This window comes from Cydia splendana, chromosome Z, assembly GCF_910591565.1.
Source record: "Cydia splendana chromosome Z, ilCydSple1.2, whole genome shotgun sequence".
Taxonomy (NCBI): Eukaryota; Metazoa; Arthropoda; class Insecta; order Lepidoptera; family Tortricidae; genus Cydia; species Cydia splendana.
In genome coordinates this window covers 8,247,486-8,257,159 of record NC_085987.1, presented here as the reverse complement: position 1 = coordinate 8,257,159, position 9,674 = coordinate 8,247,486, and the positions used below count along the sequence as shown (strand labels likewise).

The following is a 9,674-nucleotide window of genomic DNA, read 5'->3' as shown; positions in this document are numbered from 1 at the left end:
GTAAATAACTATTTTCTGTCTCGTTAAACATAAATCTTCACTCCGCACTTCAAAACACAGTCTATTTTACGAAATTTTGAAGTGCGTGGCGTTGACCGGTCGGATGGCAAAATTGAAAAAAATATATACAGGAACTTGTGGGAGAGTAGCCAAAAACCTCACCAAAATATCACCAAGGGGGAAGGGGAGCAAAAAGTAGCCGAAAACACCTCGCGTGATTTGTGCACAACCCCTAGCGAGAAACTGGTCAATAGCAATTCATATTATAAAGGAAAAAAAAAACCGCTTATTCAAACGTGTTACTTTCTGACCCAGCCACCCAATTACCTCTAGCCTAAATAGTATATATGGCGCAGTCAAAAGTGTGAACTGGTCAAAAGAACTTTTAACCGACCAAAAACAGGCAAAACTGCTTTTGACTGAGCATGTTGGTCAAAAGTAGTTTTACCTGAAAATCATTGGTTAATAGTAATTGTGACTTACTATCAGTCAAAAGTACTCCCAGAGATAGGTAGGTTAGGGTTAATTTTTTTTTGCTACGCCCAAAAAACGAAACTGTTCCCAGAGATAGGTAGGTTAGGGTTATTTTTTTTGCTACGCCCTAAAAACGAAACTGCTGCCAGAAATAGGTATGATTTTCAGGTAAAACTACTTTTGACCAACATGCTCAGTCAAAAGCAATTTTGCCTGTTTTTGTCGGTTAAAAGTTCTTTTGACCAGTTAACACTTTTGACTGCAACATATATATTATATGGGGTTGAATAAAACGAATAAAATCGACTCCAATGGCATTTATTGATATACTTTTACATGCCACTAAGCTTCTGCCTGGTTCTGCAGACGCTTGATGAAGGAATCCTTCTTCTGCTTGATCCTGTTCTTCCTCTCGGCCACCGTGAGCTTGCGTTTGTTCCAGCGTTTCTGCTTGGCCGGGTCCTTGCTTTCCTTCTTTTTGTGTGATGGGTTAGCACGGATGGCTTCATGTGCTTTCTGGTAGATGGTTTCGATCTACACAAAAAAGTATAAGTAGTATAAATACATGATGACATAAGCAACTAGTTGTATTGGCTTGTTTAGGTTTAGGTTGTGCTTAGTTGTAGCAATAAACGAGACTCTTTGAATGAAAACAATCAAAAAGTTATTTGCTATTGCAAGTAATTTTGTCTAACTTCGACACTGTTCACAAATTGATTGTAAAACAGTAATTTGATTAGACGTTTGTAATAGATTACTACAATACTGGTCCAAATATTTAAAAATGAAATTTCAACATAAGAACTTTAAGGGAATTGCACTAAATGAAGTTAGGCATCTTTTTTTTATAAAACAGTGCTGCACAAGGTAGCTAAACTTACCGCATCAGCATTTACACCATTCTTGATGTATTTGCCGAACTGTCTCTTGAATGCATCATCATCATCCTGCTCCAAGTTGCGCATGTAGTCGGCAACATGTAGACCAAAGATGTGTGACCTGGACAATGATAAATACAATATTTGTTACATGAATGGTGTATCTTCTAACAATACTGGTCTAAAATTGGCCTCCCTCCAATATTAGCTACCTATTTTTTGTTATAGTAAGGTGCTGACTAGGTTTAAGGAGGATGGCTGTTATGGCAGGTTACTTTAATAAAAAGGAAATATGTTAGCAAAATCGGTTTAAAGGTTAAGTGTTAACATTTCGACAACCAAAAACCTTGCTAGTTTATGTTGCTCTAATAGGGCTGTCCAAATAATCAACAAAGTATTATTCGGTGGATGAATAGAGCCAATACTATACTTGGATGTATAAGTTTGCTGCTACTGTATGTTGTTGGTCTTACCTATGAACATCGGCATTGAATTTCTTTGCCTCTGCATCATAACCAGGGAATCTTTTGACAGAGTGAGGTACATTCAGGCCACCGTCAACGGCACCCTTCATGGCTCCAAACACTCTTGCTCCAGTAGTGGTGCGAGCCAGACCCACGTCCAGGTAACATCTATAGAGATGAAATCAATTAGTACAGGATATAATGCACATCTCATCTTTATTTATTAAGGCCTTTTGTAGTCAGTAAATACATTCAACATGATTTGTTAGCATTTGTACGTTGCTCTCTGTCCGCCCGTATTATTGTCATCACTTTATAAATATAGATGTAATAATTAATTTTACTGGCTATAAACCTCACCTGAAAGCGCTGGGTCCACTAGACTCTGGTACATGGAACTCGTCACCAGTGACTTGTGTGGCACCCACATACAGGGAGTCGAGGCCTAGCCTCTGCAGCAGTCGTCGAGCCAGCAACAGACCAGTGCAGTAGGAGGCGGCATAGTTTGTAAGACCGACCTAAACAAGAATGTCTGTCAGCACTAGCAAAAAACAACAGGTATTGAAGATTGTTAAGTAGTAAATGTTGATCAGAAATGAACATATAACAACAGGGTGTTGTGAGTTTGTACGTCTCTTCAGACCGCCCGTTCAGAATCATCATTTACTAAGCTTAAATTTTATGCAGAGCTTTTTAATATATATGACAGGTAATGCGCCAGCGTGATATAATTAACACGTGCTTAAAGAGTTGGGTTAGAAAACTACGCGCAAGGAATATTAGCCTAGACATTTATATACAAAGATTTGGAAGTCATAATAAACAAATAAATGAACACACCTTGACGCCGTAACGCGGCAGTTCGTGGGAGTATGCGGCGCATACAATGTGGTCTCCCTCAATGCGGGAGTAGGCGACCTGGCAGGTCACATCTTTGTTGGAGAGACGCACGATCAGGCGGTACTTGGGGGTGTTGTACTTGTTCTTGTCCTAAAATAACAAGATACACGTGAAAATTCACAATAAACAACTCGCAACAAAGGCAGGGTCAATCGATCGCTATACAATGTTTAGCTAAGCCAGGTATAGTATAAATTAATTACCTGAACGACAAGACGCTTGCGGGCATAGTAGTCGGTTTTACCCTCACGACGCCTCTTGAACTTAACTTGGAATCTCTTGAAGTACTGCTTATTCTTCACCACTTTCACGAAAGCCTAGAAAAACTAGAGGTTATAATTCATTTGCGAAACAAGTTTATATAACTGCAGCGTATTTAATGTATCAGAGACACTTTATAATCACTATGTGCCACGGTCGAGAACAAAACATTACTGCAGCTTGATAGAACATCTCACTGCAGGTCAATTCTGCATCTTCCGTGGCCTCAGATGACGCGCATGTGTCGGTGTTTCATCATTTAGGTTATAACCTAACAAATGTACTGTTTAAGCAATGAAAACGCACCATTATTCAACAATCACAAGTGCACAGAAATACTAAATACTATAGCGTGGTATTTTCAACTAAATACAATGAACGGGAATCTCGAAATACACTATTGTACTGCATATTTGTATAATGGGAGGCGGACAACTAAATCTGGTTATATTTCAATGATCACAGGTATATGATAGAAATTACCACACAATTACACAGTAACACACTTAGTTATTCGCGCTTTCAGCAATATTTTAACTATAATCACTCACCATTTTTAATTTAACTAAAAGTCCGCAACAGTGGTATTCACTTCAAGAACACCACCGGAAAAGAAAGCTTCCACCACACGTCCACCACCACTGACAAATCTTTCAAAAGTTGCCAGCTTAACTAGCTTGACATGACACCTTGATTCCCAAATTAAAAACCATAAACAACTGAGCAAATAAGGCGACTGACACATTAGTCAAACCGAAGGTGAATTAGAGCACTAACGGCACTAACCAAGTAAACTAAAACCTCTAACACTGAAACAATTTAGAAGATAGCTTTAATAATGCTAAAAGCGGTAACATTACCAAGCAGTACCAAGGTCACGGTGCGCTGCGCTCATAAGTGAGAGCGAGAAAGAGATGTGGACACAATTTTGCTTTTTATTCACCTCCATAGTGAGTATAACCTTTATGTCATTACTTATAGACATAACACACTACCGTACCTTGCGGTGCGGTAGTGTGTTATGGCTATTACTTATACTATGGAAGGTAGAGGTTCGGTCTACTTCTACACTCCATAACTTGTCTTATACATTGGCTTGGCAGTATCGTATTTTTTTGCTCTTATAACATTTTTTTCTAACTGTCATTCTTCGTTATGGCTTCCTCCTATTCGTATCCTGAATTATTTTTGGCGGGTTTTATATTTACCTTGCCCTTCCTTTACGAAAAAAGTGATGTTTTTCGATATTACCTAAAGTTTTTCTTATATTATGTATATGTACTAGTGATCTGCACCGTTTTATTACCCGTAGTGCTACTATATCCCCGCGACGTAACTAACTTAGTGTAAGATATCGATTATTTTTTTATTCTTGAATGTCAATCTATAATTAAGTGTTAGAAAGGAAAATATATTCTTATATGTCGTGGTGCACAGTGTTGCTTCCAGGTTTTGCCGTTATGCTTCTTATATAGTGGGAATAGAATGGGAGTTGAGAGGTATGGAGCACTGGGACAGCGAGCAGTGCTACATAGTCATTTCCAATCATCAGAGCTCTCTGGACATTCTAGGTCAGTAAAACAATAAATATATTTATTATAAACTAACATTCTTCTAACAATGACGAATTTTATTTATTTTACGGCAAGTTAATGTGTAAATAAATAAATGGCAACAAAGCTACGTACATAATTAAATACTGTCATGAAATTGCCTTAAACTAAACTACACTGTACTAGATACATATATATACTGCATATATACTAGTAAAATTAGGAAATTTTATAATATTTCAAACTAAAGTAAGTTTTTACTATGAGTTTGTATGAGTACTTTGACCAACATTTAATTAATCATCTCCCTTTACTTATTTAGGAATGTTCGAGATGTGGCCCCGGATGAAGCGTTGCACAGTGGTTGCCAAGAGACCACTGATGTTCACTGGAGCATTTGGGTTCGGTGCCTGGCTATCAGGACTGGTGTTTATTGACCGCCTGAAGACTGACCGAGCTCGTAAGCTCATGAGGGAAGCTACTGACCGTGTTATTCAAGAAAAGGTGACAAAAAGGCTTGCTGTTTCTATTACATATTCACTAGTTTATTTTTGCACTATTATACCTGTTTTTTGTAGGACTAAAGCGCTTATTACATCTACACAGTCACCAAGCAATTTTTTTGAGAAATCCAGTCAGCCTCCCGGCGATTATACCTATTATTATGAATACTGACTGGCCTAATAGAATTTATTTATTGGTACCTATATAAATAAACGTTTTGCTAAGCAATATATTTATTTTCGTAGACTAAACTCTGGGTATTCCCAGAAGGTGCAAGATTCAACAAAGGCAGCATCCAGCCTTTCAAAAAAGGAGCATTCTACCTTGCCATTGATGCTCAAATACCAATCATGCCTGTTGTATTCAGCCAGTACTACTTTCTGGACAGTGACACCAAAACTTTTGAACCAGGTGAGTCAAACACACATTGCTATTATATTTTCATAATTTTAAATTGATTTTCACAGCTCCACCTAGAGAACTAAGACTAAGAAACACGATAACAGACAAGAATTTTATTATATCGCGCTCAAATCGGTTCAGCCGTTTCGAATAGTAGCGTTAGTAATGTACAGATGCACACGCAGGAGATATGCTCTGACCTTAATGTAAAGCTTATGTAAATGAATTTCAGGGAAGGTAGTGATCACAACTTTGCCGCCTATACCGACGAAGGGGATGACCCGCGACGACATCGAGGTGCTCTCGGAGATGGCGCGCCAGAAGATGATTGAGGTATTTAACGAGAGCTCTAAAGACCTCGTCATGCAGAAGAAGATCGCTATATAATTTAAAGGAGCTGTTACAAAAGGCTTAGAGTACTCACTCAGATAAAAAACCCATTTATAATATAAGTTTTAACTGAGCTTTGCGACTTATTTGTAATAAGATTTAAGCTTAATAGGTATTAAGTTTTAAGTGAGTTTTAATGTTATTAATTATACGTTTTACCATACCTCCCATTCAACTTATTATTATTGAGTAAGAAAACTCATAAATGGTTATGGAGTGAGCAGTCTAAGCCTACTCTCTATACAAAAGGCGAGAGCGGCGAGACACATAGGGTAAACTGTAAACTACAGTATAATAATAGCTCCATGAGTCTTTATTTTAAGCAGTTGCGACTTTCCTACAAAACGAAGTGACTATGATGGTACTTCATAGGGCCAATCATTGGGTAAACACCCTACAAGGTGAAAATAATGTATTATCGTTTTCATTAGATTAATTTTTGTATTTCAGTTTTTACATAACGTTTCCAACTGGTCTAATTCTAGCCAAAGCATACCAAAGATTATTGAGTTATTTGTTTATGACTTTATTAGTTGTTAATACTCGTTAGTTTAAATCGGCACTTTTTGTCTGTTATTAGTTGTTTAGTTATTTTTAAAACATACAGTATATTGTCTATCTATTGATCTCGCATAAGCCTATAAAAAAGCTCGAATATCGAAGTTTTGTTTGGCTCTCTGTCACTCTTGCGCATTTGAGAGATAAAGAGGGAGATAGACAAATCTTCGATTTTACCAGTAGGTACCACGCATTATTAGCGTGGTAACAACTGAGAATGAAACCTCTGAGGACTGGTGTGGGCAAAGCTTATTAAAGCCTGACCAGAAATATATGATCATTTGTCAAGAGGGCGCTGTATTCTCATATAAAAGGTGACAGTTCATTATAGTATGAACAAAATAGTTCCAGTGAATTTCCGCAACATGGCGCGTGATCAATGTGATCATACATTCCTGGTCAGGATTGAATAAAGCTGAAGTAGCGTTGGTAGGATGTCGCCGTTAGACAAGCCTCAAAGGCGAGTTCCAACGCTAGCGTTATAGCTAAGTCACATCACCAAGGCGCAGAATAACACATTATTGTGACGTTAACGACTAATATCGTTTAAATCGCTCGCCTTTGTGTAATGACAAATCTATACCTACGTATTTCTGACTGCGAACTATTAAAATAATATTAGCCTTTAAGATTATGCACTCAATATTCTAAGCGGACCGATGCTTGTACATTATGATACGTGCAATAGCACATATCGAGCTATAACTATCACAAGCTCGTGCTTTACAAGTTACTAATAGATTGAAACCTTGTGCACTGTAATATATACGCGCGATACGAGCTTACGAAACTTATATCTCGTTATTTCCATAGTACCTTAATTTTGAACGCTGGAGGGCTACTTAGGCAAGCTCAAGTTAGGGTAATTTCTAAACCTTACTACAAAAAGATGTAGGCGTGCAAAAGAGTTCATGGTGTCACTAACATCAAAAATTTTAACTAATCATTGACGGACCTTATTTATTAGCAGTAAGGTTTATTATAATTTCATAACTATCACTAAAGGCTTTTTAACGCCTAAGTGGCCCTTTAGCTACACCTATGTACATTGATGTAATAATTAGTGGTAGGTACCTAGTAAAGTGAATTTAATAATAGATAATGCTCTATCTACGGGATAAGTATAAAAGACACATTTGTGCCGTTTGTCGGGTGTCAAAAAGACGCTATTTCTATAAAGCTTTAATTTGAAATCAACTGACAATGTGGTACCTTTTAGTCGAAAACGTCTAATTTTATTGACGATTAGATACGCAAATTAAAATCTGGTACAGTCGACGTCAAAGATATGTTTACATTTTTCGCCTTATTACAAAGGAGTAAGGTGCAAAAGTGTAAACATATATTTGACGTCGACTGTACTACGCGAGTATCTGATAGATACGTTATTTAATGTAGGATCTAATCAATTTAATAATAAAAAAAACACATTATTACAGAAACAAACCAAGTTTCTGTCTATTAAATATAAGAAAAACTTTAAAATGTACTGATACGATATTATGAGTACCTACTTAAATGTTAATTCGGCTAAGCCGGCTAAGTGTCATATGGCTGCAATCGGCTGTGTTTCGGCCAAGGTCTCGTCTTGGCTCGTGAGGTTGTGAGAGAGCGTGTCAGTCAATAATAAACGTAATCCTAAATAACAGGGTACTTTGATATTAAAACTCCCGCACCTCAAGAGAGGTGACCATCAGTCCCTGAATTTAGGTACTATTTTATGTTAATGTTCTAGAAACTGGTTAACGAAAGTATTTATAATTTTTTTAAATAAATAATAAAAACTGCTAAATTATTTCTGGGCCAGAGGATTGTAAGTGGCGCCATCTGCCATAACGACGAAGTTCGCGTCAAACGCTACTTTGTGTTGAGGTAGACTGTCCTAATTGTTTAATAGTCATGTTAACTGTTGATAAATTATAATGTTTAATCTAGGTTAATGTCTAGAAAAAATAAAGTATCAAAAATTAATATTATAACTTGAAATAAATCTTAGAACCTTATCAAAACATTTATATAAATGGTGTTTAACATTCAGTGTGATCCACTTTCGTTAGCCAGGGTCTACCTTTGGTTTTAGTTTTTCAATTTATTTACGTTATGCTTTGACCAGTATTTTCATTATTTACAGTATTATGTGAAACATGTAAGTTGGCTTCACCAATCAATATCACTGTGTTTGTTTGTTTTAAGTATAGGTACATAAGTTTAATAATAAGAGCATAATACCTACTTTCAAAGTTTATAGATTGGAAATTTGTGGATAGAAACTGATCAAATAATCATGTATTATCACATACTATCTAACAGTTAAAGGTTACCTTATAGGCTATATTTTTATCCAGTTCCTAGTATTGATTATTACTTCTTATAAGTTTTTCCTGATGTGTACGAACTAGTCGATTATTAAATAAAGGTCTTTCTATGATTAGCTATTTACTTAGACGAAAAATAATTTGATAAAACATATGTTAATTTATAAATACATGGGCTTTCAATATTAGTGGCAATAGGCTACTTTCCTAATAGTCAAATATCAGCTTCTTTTTTAGAACTGTCAAAACGATTTGCTAATATGAAATTCATATGAAAACGAGTATAGTGACGTCACGGTCAACTCACCTACTTTTTATATTTCTATCCGATTTATTAAGAGCCCATCAACGTGCACACTAGCGCCACAGCTAAATAATCGTGATTATTTAAATTTAACGAAAGATATTGAAAAAAGGGGGCCGCTACGTACTGTATTGTGTTTTTAAGTACCTTTTTAATACATCAAACTAGTTTTTATGATGCTAGTTTCGTCGATCTAGGAACTCAAAACAAAAACGGCCGTTTTAACTTTGGACGCATAGATTGACGAATCCAGCCACATAAAAACTATTTTGATGTATTCAAAAGGTACTTAAATACAAAATACAGTACGTAGCGGCCCCCTTTTTTAAATACCTATCGTTTAATTTAAATAATCACGATTATTTAGCAGTGGCGCTAGTGTGCACGTTGATGGGCTCTTAAATAGGAATGTGTTAAAAAATAACTGCTATCTATGTTTTTCTTGTATCTTGTGCTTTATTTCGTGCACGGTGTAGGACGGATGCCACAGATACCTGGGGGCCTAGCCAAGCTAATAATCGTTGATATAAAACGACATTCGAGTCATATGTATGAAAATGGTCACTTAACTTTTTGTAGAAACTGTTATGATACAATTTTCACTTGGCGTTTGTCGATGTACGATTGTAATCTTGGCTAGTCCTGCAAGTCTGGCAGGTCTCGGATTGGCG

General features: G+C 36.5%; 2 protein-coding genes across 2 annotated transcripts; one reads left to right on the top strand and one right to left on the bottom strand.

The window, feature by feature from the left end:
* Nucleotides 1-776: 776 nt before the first annotated feature.
* Nucleotides 777-3,598, bottom strand: LOC134804221 (large ribosomal subunit protein uL18). Its single transcript, XM_063777188.1, has 7 exons — nt 3,529-3,598; nt 2,920-3,033; nt 2,657-2,806; nt 2,177-2,334; nt 1,826-1,984; nt 1,356-1,473; nt 777-1,008 (listed from the first exon to the last, which is right to left on the bottom strand). Exons 1-7 carry the CDS (start codon nt 3,529-3,531, stop codon nt 817-819), a joined length of 894 nt encoding a protein of 297 aa, XP_063633258.1. The 5' UTR covers nt 3,532-3,598; the 3' UTR covers nt 777-816.
* Nucleotides 3,599-4,114: 516 nt separating this feature from the next.
* LOC134804223 (1-acyl-sn-glycerol-3-phosphate acyltransferase alpha-like) lies at nt 4,115-5,852 on the top strand. Its single transcript, XM_063777190.1, has 5 exons — nt 4,115-4,323; nt 4,415-4,548; nt 4,853-5,034; nt 5,280-5,445; nt 5,669-5,852. The coding sequence occupies exons 1-5, from the start codon at nt 4,133-4,135 to the stop codon at nt 5,821-5,823; spliced, it is 828 nt and encodes a 275-aa protein (XP_063633260.1). The 5' UTR covers nt 4,115-4,132; the 3' UTR covers nt 5,824-5,852.
* The last annotated feature ends 3,822 nt before the right edge of the window (nt 5,853-9,674 follow it).

What these genes read in the sequence shown, in the direction of transcription:
- LOC134804221 (XM_063777188.1), bottom strand. An exon ending in GCAAGCGTCTTGTCGTTCAG is followed by an intron (nt 2,807 to 2,919) that starts GTAATTAATTTA and finishes TTGTTATTTTAG; the next exon opens with GACAAGAACAAGTACAACAC. An exon ending in TGCCGCGTTACGGCGTCAAG is followed by an intron (nt 2,335 to 2,656) that starts GTGTGTTCATTT and finishes ATTCTTGTTTAG; the next exon opens with GTCGGTCTTACAAACTATGC.
- LOC134804223 (XM_063777190.1), top strand. Translation starts at nt 4,133, where the DNA reads ATGGCTTCCTCCTATTCGTATCCTGAATTATTTTTGGCGGGTTTTATA. An exon ending in GAGCTCTCTGGACATTCTAG is followed by an intron (nt 4,549 to 4,852) that starts GTCAGTAAAACA and finishes TTACTTATTTAG; the next exon opens with GAATGTTCGAGATGTGGCCC. An exon ending in CACCAAAACTTTTGAACCAG is followed by an intron (nt 5,446 to 5,668) that starts GTGAGTCAAACA and finishes AATGAATTTCAG; the next exon opens with GGAAGGTAGTGATCACAACT.